The sequence below is a fragment of the Zalophus californianus genome, chromosome 6, assembly GCF_009762305.2.
Source record: "Zalophus californianus isolate mZalCal1 chromosome 6, mZalCal1.pri.v2, whole genome shotgun sequence".
Taxonomy (NCBI): domain Eukaryota; kingdom Metazoa; phylum Chordata; class Mammalia; order Carnivora; family Otariidae; genus Zalophus; species Zalophus californianus.
Window position 1 is genome coordinate 15456394 of NC_045600.1, and position 17432 is coordinate 15473825.

General features: G+C 40.3%; 1 protein-coding gene across 5 annotated transcripts in view; it reads left to right on the forward strand.

Moving 5' to 3' along the window:
* Positions 1-14730, forward strand: part of GALC (galactosylceramidase) — a 72479-nt gene extending 57749 nt beyond the window's left edge. For all 5 annotated transcript variants that reach the window (XM_027571038.1, XM_027571039.1, XM_027571041.1 and 2 more), the window contains 3 exons: positions 865-1028; positions 2472-2548; positions 12856-14730. In XM_027571038.1, the coding sequence (XP_027426839.1) occupies positions 865-1028; positions 2472-2548; positions 12856-13002 (388 nt within the window). In that variant the 3' untranslated portion in view covers positions 13003-14730. The remainder of the gene's footprint in view (positions 1-864; positions 1029-2471; positions 2549-12855) is intronic.
* The last annotated feature ends 2702 nt before the right edge of the window (positions 14731-17432 follow it).

Genomic DNA, 17432 nt, shown 5'->3' on the forward strand with positions numbered 1-17432 from the left:
CCCTGTCGATCAGTAATGACAGGCAGGGTTTTACTGTCCCTGTATGGACAGAGATGCTCCATAGGGGAAAATGGCTCTCAGAGTAGGATTCCTGGACCAGGGGCACCAGCATCACCCGGGAATTTGTTAGACAGGCAGATTCAAGAGCCCCATTCCAAACCTACTGAATCAGACACTGTGGGGTGGGGCCAACAGACTGAATTTAATAAGCCCTCCAGGTGATTTCAGTGCTGTTCAAATTTGAAAACCCCTGCTGTAGAGTCAATATAGAGTTGACTCTGTGTTTGCAGAGAAATAATTTGGGATCTTTCTTCTGGAGTTTTTTTTTTTTTTTTCTTCTGGAGTTTTTAAGTCTTGGTAGGGTTAAAGATAAAAATTAGCCCCAAAGTAGCTTATGTTCTCCTAGGGGCCCCTAGCTTTGCCTACACTGCTTCTCTTAGCTGATGGAAATTTAATAAACTTTCTTTGTTCTGAATTGAATGGATCTTTTATGTATTCCTAGGGGAAAAAAAAAGCCTTCTTTTAACATTATATTCTTAGGATGAGAAGTTGTTTTATTATAGAGAGACAGGAAACGTGTTGAGACTTAAAAACAATAAATATTATTTTCCAGTAACATTAAAAGAGGCAATGAAATGACTTAACTTCAGCCACATAAAACTTAAAACTCTCATCAATGAAGATATATATATTTTTTTCATCAGTGAAGATTCTCGAAGCCCATCCCTGCTACAAGCACAGACTTAGCAAATCACATACTCACCTCAGTTAGAAGTCTGGAAGCGTGTGGCTGTGAAGTGACACGTTTGTGCGGCATCCAGAGCAGTACAATTAAGAGCACTAACTAACAGTTTCGTTCTGCAGGTCCAATCTGACTGTAACGTGTGATGTTTACATAGAGACTCCTGAGAAGGGAGGCGTGTTCATTGCCGGAAGAGTAAACAAAGGTGGTATCTTGATTAGAGGCGCCAGAGGAGTTTTCTTCTGGATTTTTGCAAATGGAACCTACAGAGTTACAGGTGATCTAGGTAAGTGACTTCTTCTGTAGCACATGACTCGCTATGAAATATGCCACGGTGAGCTTGTCACTTACTGTGTAATGAGAGAGCTTTACCTCAGGGGGCTTGTACGTCTAACTGGGAAGAGAGTCAACACATGTAAGCAAATACCAAATGATTCAAAATTGGAGAGTTAATTAGAGAGGTAGCTGGTTAAAGGAAATGGTGCAGAGTTTTTTCAGGTAGAGCTGAGCTAGGCTGTCAGGGTAGGATTTGCATAGACTGGGGTGAGGTGGTTGTATAGGGAGAGAATGGCCAGGAAACCCCATAAATAAAAAGCAAGACTACAAGAGTGTGCTAGTGTGCTTATGGAAATACACAGAGAAGGATTGGTCTGCTTTAAATGGAAATATCCTGTTTCCCAATTTAGTTAATAACTTGAAAGCAGCTTGACTTTTTTCCATTCATCTTAAACAGCTCTTGTCTTACGTAGAACAGTATTTTGTTCAGGATAGGTGCTTAGAATATGTCTGGTAGAATTCTAATTCACTTTGATGTTAGTACACCTCGCTGTGTTGAAACAGACCGTATTGGTGCTGCGCCTTCCTGATTCCTCGTCTCTTGACATCCCCCTGCGTTTGTAAAAAACCTTATCCCCTATAGTTTGCTACTCTTTGCCTCTTCCTAAGGTGGAAAGGGCTCCACAAGTGATGAAGAAAGAGTGGGCTATAAGGACACCACCAGAGTAAGATTGCAAAATCATAGCATGACCCATCTAGAATGTTCCTCAGTAATGGTCCAGTCCAGTTGATTTTCCCAAAGGAGAGGTTAATTGAGAGGTTAATTGATTTGCCCAAAGTCTCAAAATGAGTTAGTAGCAGAACTGGAACCAGCAATTTACATCCAGGTCTTTAGCCCCCACTGTTCTTGTGTTTTAAACTGCCCACTCAACATCTTGTTCTGGTTTCTTTCAGGCATTCAAATATAATCTGTCCCCAGATTAACTCACTGTTTTCTCTCATTCTCAGTTCATGCTATTCCCATGTAACCAGTTACGCCCCCTGGAAATCTTACGGTGCCTTTGACCACCACTCCTTGTTCTTTATACCCAGTCTGCTCGAGTATAAAGCTGCCTGAACCGTAGAAGTTAACACATTATACTGTGGTTGGTTTGTAAGTTTATGTCACTGGTTCTCCTGTGAGCTCACATATAATATATGACTCAGAGTAGGATCCCAATACATGCTTGTGGAATGCATGCCTGAATGAAGGATGTTTTGTTTTGAGTCAGTGGTAGATCTGGAAATGCAGATCTTTATTTTATTATTATTATTATTATTCTTTAACGCAGATCTTTATTAAGGCTTACTTTACTACATACAAATGCTGCCTGAGAACCCCGACTGAGCTATGTGATTCTGTAATTTCAATTTTAAAAATATACCACGTTAGGATAATCTTTTTGTGTTGCAGCTGGATGGATCATATATGCTTTAGGACATGTTGACGTTACAGCAAAAACTTGGTATACACTCAGATTAATTATTAAGGTAAGTATTGCTGATCGGAATGCCTGGAGGTAAAATATTCTTGTGCCTTTCTGGCATTTTCTGTTATCAGATGAGAGGGGAAAAGTGTGATAAATACAGTAATGGAAACAGGTAGAGAATCTGCCAGGATACCAGCAAACCAGCAGACCCCAGGGTGATACTGTGTGTCAGGGTAAACCCGTGTGAGAACCACCAGCTGTTGACTTTATCACTCCGCGGTTTTTTAAAATTTTGGTTCTGTTTTTTAAACTCAGGGGTAATTGGTAGTCAATAATTGAGTGATTTTTTTCCAAGTTGGCTGAACCAAGATTATAAATTGGAGCCTATAAATTTATTTTTGGTGGCGAGAGTAACTGTCAGCGGTAAGTACAATTTTTTAGAAGTTGGTTTCCCTGAATACTTTTGTCAAAGAAGATACCAGATTAATTGTAGGATCATGGCATCTAAAAATATTTGTCAAAATCACTGGGCGATCATGAGTTATTGATGGACATGCATCCAAAGGATGCTGTGTAGAAACTTCTGTGTAATGCACTGCTGCTCTCTGGCAATAGGGTTCTTCCTAAGTTGGTTTAGGTTAGAATAGCAATTAAATATGGAAATCAGATAACTTTTTTGAATTGTTCTGTCTTACCCAACCACCCAAAATGACAATACACATTTTTCAGGCGGTAACAATATGTTTTGAGCGTCTGGTTTGGGTGCAGCGTTGTGTATTTAACTCGGCCACACTCGATGGGCCCAGCTTTGTTCCCAGTTCTTCCCTTTCATGGCAAACAGAGGTGGTCTGGGCTGGCTTTACTTGCAGGTGGAGGGGAGGGTCTTTTACGTGCCTCTTGGGGCACACATGTGCTGGTATTTGATTAGGCAGATAATTAGAAATGGAATAGCATTTTGAATTTTGACAGATCCTGCCCTATTGCTAGCCAAGCTGTATCCATTTTATAGCAGTTATAATAATATTTGATACTACCTATTTTTTTAAAAAAGATTTTATTTATTTATTTGGCAGAGAGAGACACAGCGAGAGAGGGAACACAAGCAGGGGGAGTGGTAGAGGGAGAAGCAGGCTTCCCGCCGAGCAGGGAGCCCGATGCGGGGCTTGATCGCAGGACCCTGGGATCATGACCTGAGCCGAAGGCAGACGCTTAACGACTGAGCCACCCAGGCGTCCCTTGATACTACCTATTTTTAAGGATTGTTTTTCAAACTAATTGATATGATTTATATTTCCTTGATAATGAGGGAGCTGGCACCCCTTATGTTTATTGGTTATTTGTGTTTTTCTCTCTTCTCTGAAGTTACCCGTTCATATTCTTTCCTCATTTTCTTATTGTGTTTTCTTTTTCTGATGGATTCATATGAATTTATTACATATTTTGAGTAGTGACCCGTTGTCTGTTACGTATGTCACAGATACTTTCTTCCATCCTGTCATGTGTATTTTAATTTTGCTTATGGTATGTTTCATGAATAGAAGTTTTAAATTTTGGTTCTGTCAAATATTTCACTTTTTTTATTGTTTTTATGTTTTGTTTAAGAAGAACTTCACCTTTCTCAAGGTGAGGAACATTTTTTTTTTCTCTAAACAAAGTTTAGGATTTTTTTTTTTTATTTTTAAATTTTATTCTGTTATGTTAGTCACCATACAATACATCATTGGTTTTTGATGTGATGTTCCACGATCCATTGTTTTTGTATAACACCCAGTGCTCCATGCAGTACGTGCCTTACTTAATACCCATCACCGGGCTAACCCATCCCCCCTCCACCCTCCCTTCTAAAACTCTGTTTGTTTCTCGGAGTCCATAGTCTCTCATGGTTTGTCTCCCGCTCCAATTTCTCCCCCTTCATTTTTCCCTTCCTTCTCCTAATGTCCTCCCTGCTATTCCTCATGTTCCACAAATAAGTGAAACCATATGATAATTGACTTTCTCTGCTTGACCAGTCCCATCCATGTTGATGTAAAAGTTGGGTATTCATCCTTTCTCATGGCTGAGTAATATTCCATTGTATATATGGACCACATCTTCTTTATCCATTCATCTGTTGAAGGGCATCTCGGCTCTTTCCACAGTTTGACTGTAGTGGACATTGCTGCTATGAACATTGGGGTGCATGTGGCCCTTCTTTTCACTACATCTATGTCTTTGGGGTAAATACCCAGGAGTGCAATTGCTGGGTCATAGGGTAGCTCTATTTTTAACTTTTTGAGGAACCTCCACACTGTTTTCCAAAGTGGCTGTACCAACTTGCATTCCCACCAACAGCGTAAGAGGGTTCCCCTTTCTCCACAACCTCTCTAACATTTGTTGTTTCTTTCCCTGTCCATTTTTGCCATTCTAACTGGTGTAAGGTGGTGGTATCTCAATGTGGTTTTGATTTGAATTTCCCTGATGGCTAATGATGATGAACATTTTTTCATGTGTCTGTTAGCCATTTGTATGTCTTCTTCAGAGAAGTGTCTTTTCAGATCTTCTGCCCACTTTTTGACCTGATTATTTGTTTTTTGGGTGTTGAGTTTGAGAAGTTCTTTCTAGATCTTGGATACCAGCCCTTTATCTGTAGTGTCATTTGCAAATATCTTCTCCCATTCTGTGGGTTGCCTCTTTGTTTTGTTGACTGTTTCCTTTGCTGTGCAGAAGCTTTTTATCTTGATGAAGTCCCAAAAGTTCATTTCTGCTTTGGTTCACTAGCTTTTGGAGAAGAAGTTGCTGTGGGTGATGTCAAAGAGGTTACTGCCTATGTTCTCCTCTAGGATTTTGATGGATTCCTGTCTCACGTTGAGGTCTTTCATCCACTTTGAGTTTATCTTTGTGAGTGGTGTTAGAGAATGGTCGAGTTTCATTCTTCTGCATGTGGCTGTCCAATTTTCCCAGCACCATTTATTGAAGAGACTGTCTTTTCTCCATTGCTTGTTTTTTCCTGCTTTGTCAAAGATTGTTTGACCATAGAGTTGAGGGTCCATATCTGGGTTCTCTATTCTGTTCCATTGGTCTACGTGTCTGTTTTTGTGTCAGTACCATGCTGTCTTGGTGATCACAGCTTTGTAATATAGCTTGAAATCAGGCAACATGATGCCCCCAGCTTTGTTTTTCTTTTTCAACATTTCCTTGGTGATTCGGGGTCTTTTATGATTCCATACAAATTTTAGGATTGTTTGTTCCAGCACTTTGAAAAATGTCATTGGAATTTTGATCGGGATGGCATTGAAGGTATAGATTGCTCTGGGTAGCATAGACATTTTAACAATGTTTATTCTTCCAATCCATGAGCATGGAATATTTTTCCATCTTTTTGTGTCTTCTTCAATTTCTTTCATGAGTGTTCTGTAGTTCCTAGAGTATAGATCCTTTACCTCTTTGGTTAGGTTTATTCTGAGATACCTTATGGTTTTTGGTGCTATTGTAAATGGAATCATTTCTCTAATTTCTCTTTCTATAGTTGCGTTGTTAGTGTATAAGAAAGCAACTGATTTCTGTGCATTGATTTTGTGTCCTGCCACATTACTAAATTGCTGTATGAGTTCTAGTAATTTGGGGGTGGAGTCTTTTGGGTTTTCCACATAAAGTATCATGTCGTCTGCGAAAAGAGAGAGTTTGACTTCTTTTTTGCCAATTTGAATACCTTTTATTTCTTTTTGTTGTCTGATTGCTGTTGCTAGGACTTCTAGTACGATGTTGAACAATAGTGGCAAGAGTGGGCATCCTTGACGTGTCCCTGATCTGAAGGGAAAGGCTCTCAGCTTTTCCCCGTTGAGGATATTTGCTGTGGGTTTTTCATAGATGGATTTATGAACTTGGGGAATGTTCCCTCTATCCCTATACTCTGAACAGAGTTTTAATCAGGAAAGGATGTTGTATTTTGTCAAATGCGTTTTCTGCATCAATTGAGAGGACCCTATGGTTCTTCTCCCTCCTCTTATTAACGTGTTCTATCACATTGATTGATTTGCGAATGTTGAACCACGCTTGCATCCTGGGGATAAATCCCACTTGGTCGTGGTGGATGATCCTTTTAATGTATTGTTGGATCCTATTAGCTAGGATTTTGTTGAGGATTTTGGAATCCATATTCATCAGGGATATCGGTCTGAAATTCTCCTTTTTGTTGGGGTCTTTGCCTGGTTTGGGGATTAAGGTAATGCTGGCCTCATAGAATGAGTTTGGAAGTTTTCCTTCTGTTTCTATTTTTTGAAACAGCTTCAGTAGAATAGGTATTATTTCTTCTTTGAATGTTTGGTAGAATTCCCCAGGGAATCCATCAGGCCCTGGACTCTTGTCTTTTGGGAGGTTTTGGATCACTGCTTCAATCTCGTTACTGGTTATTGGCCTATTCAGGTTGTCGATTTCTTCCTGTTTCAGTCTTGGCAGCTTATAGGTTTCCAGGAAGGCCTCCATTCATCCAGATTGCTTAGTTTATTGGCATATAGTTGTTGATAATAATTTCTCATAATTGTTTCTATTTCCTTGGTGTTAGTCGTGATCTCTTCCCTTTCATTCATAATTTTATTAATTTGGGTCCTTTCTCTTTTCTTTTGGATAAGTCTGGCCAGTGGTTTATCGATCTTATTAATTCTTTCAAAGAACCAACTTCTAGTTTTGTTTGATCTGATCTACTGTGTTTCTGGTTTCTAATTCATTGATCTCTGCTTTAATTTTAATTATTTCTCTTCTAATGCATGGCTTAGGCATCGTTTGTTGCTTTTTCTCCAGTTCTTTAAGGTGTAGAGTTAGTTGGTGAATTTGTGATTTTTCTGTTTTTTTTGAGTGAGGCTTGGATGGCTATGTATTTCCCCCTTAGGACTGCCTTTGCAGTATCCCATAGGTTTTGGATCGATGTGTTTTCGTTCTCATTGATTTCCATGAATTGTTTAAGTTCTTCTTTGATTTCCTGGTTGACCCAAACATTATTGAGCAGAGTGGTCTTTAGCTTCCAAGTGTTTGAATTTCTGCCAAATTTTTTCTTGTGATTGAGTTCCAGTTTTAAAGCATTGTGGTCTGAGAATATGCAAGGAATAATCTCAATCTTTTGGTATCGGTTGAGACCTGATTTGTGACCCAGTATGTCGTCTATTCTGGAGAAAGTTCCATGTGTGCCCGAGAAGAATGAGTATTCTGTTGTTTTAGGGTGGAATATTCTGTAAATATCTATGAGGTCCATCTGATCCAGTGTATCATTCAAAGCTGTTTCCTTGTTGATTTTATGCTTAGATGATCTGTCCATTGCTGAGAGTGGAATATTGAGGTCTCCTACAATTAATGTATTGTTATCAATATGACTCTTTATTTTGGTTAACAGTTGGCTTATGTAGATGGCTGCTCCCATGTTGGGGGCATAGATATTTACAATTGTTAGATCTTCTTGTTGGATAGACCCTTTAAGAATGATATAGTATCCTTCTGTGTCTCTAATTACAGACTTTAGTTTAAAATCTAATTTGTCTGATATAAGAATTGCTACCCCAGCTTTCTTTTGAGGTCTGCTGGCATGGAAGATGGATTTCCATCCCTTCACTTTCAGTCTGGATGTATCTTTAGGTTCAAAATGAGTCTCTTGTAGGTAGCATATGGATGGGTCCTGTCTTTTTATCCAATCTGCAACCCTGTGCCGTTTTATGGGAGCATTTAGGCCATTCACGTTGAAAGTGATTATTGAAAAATATGAATTAATTGTCATCATGTTGTCTGTGAAGACGTTGTTTTTATAGATTGTCCCTGTAAATTTCTGTTGTATATCACTCTTGGGGTCTTTCTCCTTTTATAGAACTCCCCTTAATATTTCTTGCAGGGCTGGCTTAGTGGCCACATATTCTTTCAGTTTCTGCTGGTCGTGGAAGCTCTGCATCTCTCCATCCATTCTAAATGAAAGCCTTGCCAGATAAGGTATTCTTGGCTGCATGAATACATATTCAGGTATGAATATGTCTTTCCAGGACTTTCTGGCTTGCCAGGTCTCTGTGGATAGGTCTGACGTTATTCTGATGTTCCTCCCTCTGTACGTAAGTAATCTCTTCCCCTGAACTGCCCTTAAGATGGTTTCCTTGGTTCTAAGATTTGCAAGTTTTACTATTACGTGCCGGGGTGTTGGCCTGTTTTCCTTGATCTTGGGAGGGGTCCTCTCTGCCTCTAGGATGCGAATGTTTGTTTCATTCCCCAGATTAGGGAAGTTCTCAGCTATGATTTGCTCAAATACATCTTCTAGTCCTCTCTCTCTCTCCACTCCCTCCAGGATTCCAATTATTCTGACATTGGAACGCTTCATGGTGTCACTTATTTCTCTGATTCTATTTTCATGGATTATGAGTTGTTTTTCCCTGGCCTCCTCTTGTCCCTTTTTATCTATTATATTGTCTTCCAGGTCGCTTATTCGTTCTTCTGCCTCAGTACCCTAGCTGTTAGATTATCTAGATTGGATTGGATCTCATTGATAGCATTTTTAAGTTCTGCCAATTCAGCTTTCATTTCTGCCCTTAGAGACTCTATGTTGCCATTAATTGATTTCTCCATTCTAGCCATTGTCTTCACAATTGCTACCCTCAATTCCATCTCGGACATCTTGGTTATATCTGCATCCATTTGTAAATCTGCAGCATAAGTCATGATCTCTGAGTCTTTTCTATTTTGGGGGCTCCTCCTCCTAGTCATTCTGTTGATGGGTGTTTGAGGGAATGTATAGAGTCCAAATCATTGACCAGAACCCAAGCAAGATGCACCTGTTTTCTAGGGACCATAGGGCTGCTGGCCTCTCATTCTACCAGCCTGTGTTCTGGGGGGAGGGGCCTGCCATGCTGTTACTCAGGCAACCCTGTTTGGGCGGAGTTGCCCTGCCCCCTGTGGCGGGGGATGGGCTCAGCGGGAATCAGTTTTTGGGGCTTTTGTTCTCTGGAGGCTTTCCCTGTTGGCTTTCTACATCTCTTCTGCGAGTCCCAGCAGAAGAGACCGATTCCAACCCTCTGCCTCCGAGCAGAGAGACCGCAGTCTGTTCTTCATTGAGCTCTCCGGGCCACACTGTCTCCGTTTCTGTCCGTGCTGCTATAAACTGCAGCGGCCTGGGTTTGTGCGCCCCTCCGCAGCGCTCCCAGTCCTGCCTGCAGGTCGGAGCTCGCCTCTGCCCTTTGTGCTTCTAAAACTGCCAGCGGCCTGCAGATCGCGCGCGCCACCCCGCCGCGCCGGGTTTCCGCCCTGGGGGCTGCTCCTTTTCCTGCCGCTACCAGTCTATGAGTCTGTGCCCCGTCCCCAGCGCGAGGCTGTCGCTCACCAGCGGTGTAAGATCCCCACGGCCAGGCACCCTCCCACTGCCGTTTGTCCTCCGATATCTGCCTGCAGAATCACGGCTCCCCGCTTCCTACCTCAAAACCAACTGCCTGCGATATTCTGTTTGTAGAGATCCAGATCTTCTTACATCTCAGGCTGGTTTCGTGGGTGCTCAGAGTGGTCTGGTAGATATCCAGCTCAATTCCGGGGACCAGTTGAAATAGGGTCCCCTACTCCCGGATTTTTTTATGTTAAAGTCTTTTTTTATTTTTATTTTTTTTTTAAGATTTTATTTATTTATTTGACAGAGAGATAGAGAGCACAAGTAGGCAGAGTGGCAGGCAGAGGGAGAGGGAGAAGTAGGCTCTCCGCCGAGCAGGGAGCCCGATGCGGGGCTCGATCCCAGGACCCTGGGATCATGACCTGAGCTGAAGGCAGATGCTTAATCGACTGAGCCACCCAAGCGCCCCTGAAGTCTTTTTTTTTTTAAGATTTTATTTATTTTGGGGGGAGGGGCAGAGGCAGAGGGAGAGAGAGAATCCCAGACTCCCCACTGAGCACGGAGCCCCACATGGGGCTAGATCCCAGCTGAGATCATGACCTAAGCTGAAATCAAGAGTCAGACGCCTAACCGACTGAGCCACCCAGGTGCCCCCATGTTGAAGTCTTTAATACATTTGGAATTTACTTGTGAATCATAAGGGGGAAGAGCCCAGTATAATTTTTTTTAAACAAATGGATAGCCATCATCATTTATTACATAGACTGTCCTTTTGCCTATGATTTAAAGGCCACCTTTTTGATGTAACAAATCATCACATGTGCATAGGTTATTTCGGAACTTTGTTCTTTATATTGCTTTGTCTTTTATCATCCAGCCTCACACTTTAATGTGTGTTGACTTTCCAAAATCTTTGATTACATAGCTTACTCCCTTACTTCCTTCAGGTTCTTTCCTGACCACCTTGTATAAAACAGCCCCCATCTTCCTTTCTGTCCCTCTTCCCTTAGGGAATGAAGTGAGCATTGTTAGCAGTAGGGTTTTTTTTTTTTTTTTTAAAGATTTTATTTATTTATTTGACAGAGACAGAGCGAGAGAGGGAACAGAAGCGGGGGGAGTGGGAGAGGGAGAAGCAGGCTTCCCGCCGAGCAGGGAGCCCGATGCGGGGCTCGACCCCAGGACCCTGGGATCATGACCTGAGCGGAAGGCAGACGCCTAACGACTGAGCCACCCAGGCGCCCCAGCAGTAGGGATGTTTGAACCAGGCAGACCTGTGTGCATACTTCCTTGCTGACACCTGCTAACTTCCTGCAAGTTAGTCACCCCTTTGAGCTTCTGTTTCCTTATCTGTAAAATGGGGATAACTTCTGTAAGGTTGTTTTAGGGTTAAATGTTTTTATTCTTTCATTCAATACATGTCTATTAAGCACCTTGTATGTATACTTGACTAGGTGCTAGGGATGCAGCAGTGAACAAGACACACAAGGTTCCTGCTCTCCTAGAGCCTATATTCTTCTAGGACACAGGTTGGCAAAGTCTTTATTTTAGGCTTTGTGAGCCATCTGGTCTGTGCAACTTTGCTCAACTCTGCTTGTGTCACAAGAAAGGAACTACAGACGGTGGATAAATGAATGTGTGTGGCTGTGATTCCAATAACATTTTATTTGTAAAAATAGGTGGCTGGCCTGTGGGCCATAGATGGCTGCCTCCTGTTCTAAGACAGTAAAAAAACCCATCAGTCAATCAAATTGCGAAGAAAAACATGGGACAATGAGATAAAGTAGCTCCCCTGTCCGGATTCTCTAGGTGGAGAGACCAGGGGAAGGGCTCTTGAAGTTGGTGCTCTTTGAGCTGAGATGTGCCTGGTGGGAGGAGTACTGAGCAGAGGACGCTGCTGGTGACTGGCCTGGTGTGAGGAGCAGCCTGGAGGGCGCTGCCAGCAGGCGGGCGTGGGGAGGGGATGAAGTGCAGGTAGGCTGTGTGGCTGAGTATTGGCTCAGTGTTAATAGTCCCTGTTGGCCACTTTGAGGGCTGCAGAGAACTGCGCACATATATGGCAGTGGGAACGTGAGTTCCCTGAATGTGGAGTTGGACAACTAAGATTCAGGTTCTAGCTCTGCTGGTGAATCTCTGATTTTGACTTTTATTCTCACATCTCCGTATCTCCCTCCATAAGATGAAAGAATGAAATTAAGGCCCATTGCATTGTAATTCTGTGACTTAAAAACAGATTTTATTTTGGTCCTTAGCCTAGTGCTTTGGATCTTTAGCTCTTTACCCTTTGAAATTAGCTACTTTTAAATGTTTAGCTGCAATTGATATGCTGTGAATATATGCTCATATACATGCTATAATAATGATAATAAGAGCTAGTGTTTATTATCCGCTGTATGCTGGGCACTTGGCTCTGCAGGAATGGCAGCTGTCTGAAGAAATTATTTTTATCTTTCTCTGTCAATGACCAGTAAGTCATTTCTGTAGATATTTCCCCTTCTTACCCCCTGATCTCCCCCCACCCCAATCATCAGTTTGACTGATGGTCACTATTTTTCTAACCTAAGGGTGGGCTCTTCATGTAACTTTGAAGTGATATTCTGCACATGGGGACAAAAAGGACTTCAGTAAATGGATGCTCTGGCTCCAGGAGCCACGTCCAAAGAGCTGGTGGCTGTTAGACAACGTGTGTGCACGCAAGTACTTGTAAATTACAAATGTTTGTTTATTTTAGTGGGCTTTTGTCTAAAACTTTATGATGCTATGGAAAGTTTTAACATTTCTGTTGGTTTTACAGCATCTTGGTGGGGTACAAGGAAATCCTGAGGTCTTCCTTGTGCCTTGAAAACTTTTTACATACGTAGATAAGAATTTCCTCTGAGAGAATTTTTCCTGTGTTTCCAACTTTTGCTTAGACTGTGGAATTGTGCTTTGCCATGGTCTGAAGCGAGAAGGGTGTTTGCTCCACTGACTAGAGTGGCCGTACGTATTAAGAAACAGACCTCAGAGAATCATTTTTATACGTCTTCAAGGGGGTGCTTTTATCTTTCCTCCAGGGCCGGTTCTCCTCTGGCATGCTGAACGGCAGGTATGTCTGGACGAATATCCCTGTGAGTTTCCCGAAGAATGGCTGGGCCGCCATTGGAACTCACTCCTTTGAATTTGCACAGTTTGACAACTTTCATGTGGAAGCCACAAGCTAATATTCACGGAGCACCATAGAACCACTCTGGATTTTCTTTCTTTCTGGTTTTGGTTGAGAGCCAGTTCTTTTGATGGATCAATATATGAGCCTCTTGGAGGCTAACAATAGTGAAGAATAAATGGGGAGAGAAATACATGTTTGCTTGATCTTCTGGAAGATATTTTTAGAACTAATGCCCAGGGAAACCAATGAATCTTGAACATGACCTGATATGTCCCCTAAAATTCAAGCTGTGCAGCGGTCCTCTTGTGAGGCATGGTTTGGGTGGTTCACACCTCGAAGCCTTGGCGTTGATGCTGAGGTGGCTTTCTCCATCGCACGCGCAAGGGATCGTGTGGACGGCAGTAACCCAATCATCACAGAGACCGACTGTGTGTCTGAGTGAGCGGATGGCCTGGTCCGGAGGTCACACCACACCGTAGGGAGCTGAAGAACACTGGAAGTGCTGCTTTTTGAAAACCACTTCAACACATTAATCTTAACACTCTAAAGAGTATTTTGTCTTTTCCTTTTTACGATGATGCTTTTGAATTATAGATATGATGAGTGGATGATTGCAAAAATGCCTCACTAATAAACTACCTCTAAAGCTAGTCCTGCAGTAATCAATATGAGCAGATTAATTGGGTTATCTGCAGTTATTAATTCTTTTAAATCTGACCTTTAGTCTTGTAACCCTTAAGACCCTCTGAACATTTCCCCAGGTGGCTGGAAGGAGGAAGAAAATCCCACATAGCCAGTGCTTTCCGTGGGTCTACAGATGAAGCTGGAGCAATTTTCTTGTGTATCATGTCATGGTGCCTCTTGTGGCCTTCTTGTGTGCCGCTGGTCATGGACTAACACAGCTAATGCGTTCTCTTATCTTTGTGCGTGGAAGAAGGGGCACGCTAAGCTTCTGCTAGTTCATAGAATTGGATCATCCTTTAATATTTGGTATGATTAGATGCATTTATTTCATGAAAGTACAAATGTGTTTATATTTGAGTGTGGGGAGCGTATTTCTCATGCAGTATAATTTGTATCTAAGCATTAGTGGACCTCCTAGAAACAACTCCATTGTTTATGTCGATAAAGTAAATTCTGGAATTTTCTAAAATGAAAGTTCAAAACTTCACTGGACTAATACTAGAATTTTGGTATTTGTAATGGTTTAACATAGGCTAAACTGAATGAAGTTTTGTATTTCTATTAAAGACAAAAAGCTCAATATTAGAATACATCAGATTATAGAGAAAAATTTTTAATTAAAACCAAGTCTAAGTGATTTCCACTTCAGGTCTCTACAGATTTTTTAAGTTAGCTTTATTGTGGTATAATTTACATACAATAAAATGTTCCCATTTTAAGTATACAGTTAAATGAGTCTTGATAAGTGGATACACCCACAAAACCAACACCCCAACCAAGCTATGGAACATTTCCATTACCCCAGAAAGTTCTTGTGTTGCACCTGTGCAATAATATCTTCTCACCTGCCCCCATCTCAGATTTCTGTTGCTCCTGATAAGTTTTCATTGTTCTAAAACATTATAGAAGTGGCATCATACACTGTGTACTCTTTTGTGAATGGTTTCTTTCATTCAGCATAATGCTTTTGAGATTTGTCTATGTTGCTATGTATATCAATGGTTTGCTCCTTATTTCAAAGAATATTCCGATTAAACCACAATTTGTCATCCTCTTCCCTCACTTTTTGGAATTACAAATAAATCTGTTACGAACATTTGTGTACAAGTCTTTGTGTGGACATATGTTATTTCTTATTTCTTTTTTTAAAAGATTTATTTATTTTAGAGAGAGCAGGGGAAGGAACAGAGGGAGAGCAAAAGAGAGAATTTCAAGCAGACTCCCCGCTGAGTCTGGAGCCTGACTCAGGGCTCGATCTCACGACCCCAGTATCATGACCTGAACTGAAATCAGGAGTCAGACACTTAACCAACTGCACCACCTAGGTGTCCCTGTTTTCATTTAATACCAAAGAGTGAAACTGCTGGCTCTTTTGGGAAGTGTATGTATAAAGTGTATAACTTCATAAGAAACTGCCAAACTGTTTTCCAAAATGATTGTATGATTTTACAATCCGATCAGAAGTGTTTGAGAGTTCCAGTTGCTCCACATTCTTTTCAATGCTTTATATTATTATTCTTTCTAATTTTAGGTGTGTGGGTGTGTAGTAGGCACATGAGATGTTGAGCATCTTTTCATGGGCTTAGTCATTACTCATGTATTTTGTGAAATGTCTATTCAGATCTTTTGCTCATTTAAAAAATTGGCTTTTCTGTCTTATTGAGTTGTAAGAGCTTTTTATATATTTCAGATTCAGTTTTTAAAGAGATTTTGTTTATTTATTTGAAAGAGAACACATGAGTAAGGGGGAGGGGAGAAGAAGAGGTAAAGAATCCCAAGCATACTCTGTGCTGAGTATGGAGTCCAATGCGGGGCTCGATGTCATGACCCTGAAATCATGACCTGAGCCGATACCAAGAGTCAGAGGCTTAACTTACTGAGCCACCTGGGCACCCCTAGATGAAATTTTTTAAATCAGAGAGATGTTTTATAAATAGTTTTCTCCAAGTCTGTATCTTTTCAAGAATACAAAATTTTAATTTGGAAGCGCATTTCGTATTTTTTTCCTTTTATAAAAGTAAGTTTTTTTTTGGTGTCCTAACAAATCTTTGTCTATCCCAAATTCACAAGGATCTCATTCTTTGTTTTCTTCTAGAAGTGTTATATTTTAGCTTTTATATTCAGGTCTGTGAACCATTTTGCATTACTTTTTGTATATGCTGAGAGGTGAGGTTTGAGGTTCATTTTTTTTTCTTGTATGGATATTCAGTTTTTTTTTTTGAGTGTCATTTGTTGAAAACACCATCCTTTGTCAAAAATCAGTTAGACTATCTATGTGTACATCCAGAAGTAAACACTGTATTTTATTCTATTGACTTAATGTTTATCCTTAGCCAAATACCACACTGTCTTTATTTCTGTAGCTTTATAGTCAATGTTGAACTCAGTTTAAATCCTCTCAACTTGTTCTTCAAAATTGTTTTGGCTAATATAGGTAAACATAAAGTTTCCGTATAAATTTTAGACTCACCTTACATATTCCTGCAAAGAGCTTCTAGAATTTTTATTTGGGATTACATTAAAATTACAGTTCAATTTGGAGAGAAGGGATTTCTTACTTGTATGGACCCTTCAATCCATGAACATGCTCCACCTCCACATTTTTAGGCTTTCCATACTTTTAGCCATTTCTGTAGTTTTCTGTAGAGACCAGGTTTTGCATGTATTTTAAATTTATCATTAAATATTTTATGGTTTTTTTTAATGCTGTTGTACATGGTATTTTTTTAAATTTCCTTTTTCAATTATTTGTTGCACATACATTGAAATATAGTTGCTTTTCTTCTGTTGACCTGTAAATACCACTGCTTCTCCCAGCCTTCCTGGGACAGGTGCATCACTGAGTGTACCAAATACTTCTAGCGGCCACACACCACTAGAGCAAGGAGGAGGCGCATGCTGGGACAAGGATGGCACGTTCCTCTCTCCTGCAAGGCCCCTGCAGTACCTCTATGCTACCTGGCAAAAGAGAAGTTATCACAGTATCACAGAGCAGGTCAAAATAGGGATTGGGGCTGGGAAACCGTAACAGAAGCAGCGCGGTTCCAATTTCTACATTTCTTTTTCTTTTTTTTTTAATTTAATTTTATTATGTTAATCACCATATATTACATCATTAGTTTTTGATGTAGTGTCCAATTTCTACATTTCTTGTGTTAGTTTTGGCCATTTGTGTCTTTCAAGGAATTTGTCCATTTCACATAAATTGCCTAATTTATTGGCATAAACTTTTTTGTAATATTTCCTTATTTTATTGTCTATGTTTCTAATATGGCCAATTTGTGCTTTCTCTCTTTTCATCTTTATTAGTAAGAGTTTTGTCAATTTTATCTTTCAAAGAACCAGCTTTCGGTTTCTTAAATTTTTTTTCCCTATTTCTTTGTTTTTTGTTTCACTGACTGCTGCTCGTACAGCCATTTACTTTGGGTTTCATTTGCTCATTTTCTAGCTTCTTAAGATGTAAGCTTAGATGTTTGGGTTGCGATTTTTTTTTTTAAATATAGACAAACAACACTGCAAAGTTTTGTGTAAAATACCGAGCAGCATCTCACGTATTTTGATATGTCATGATGTCTCTTTTTTATTCAGTTGAAAATGTTTCCTAATATCCTTTTTATTTTTGACATTTATGCTAATTAGAAGTGTTCCATTTACAAATACTTGAGGATTTTCCAGATTTTATTTTGTTGTTGTTATTGATACTTAATTCTGTTGTGATCAAAGGATATACTCTGCTGGATTTCAATGATTTTAAATGTATCTAAGCTTGTTTAGATGGGTTTAGATGATCCAATTTATCTT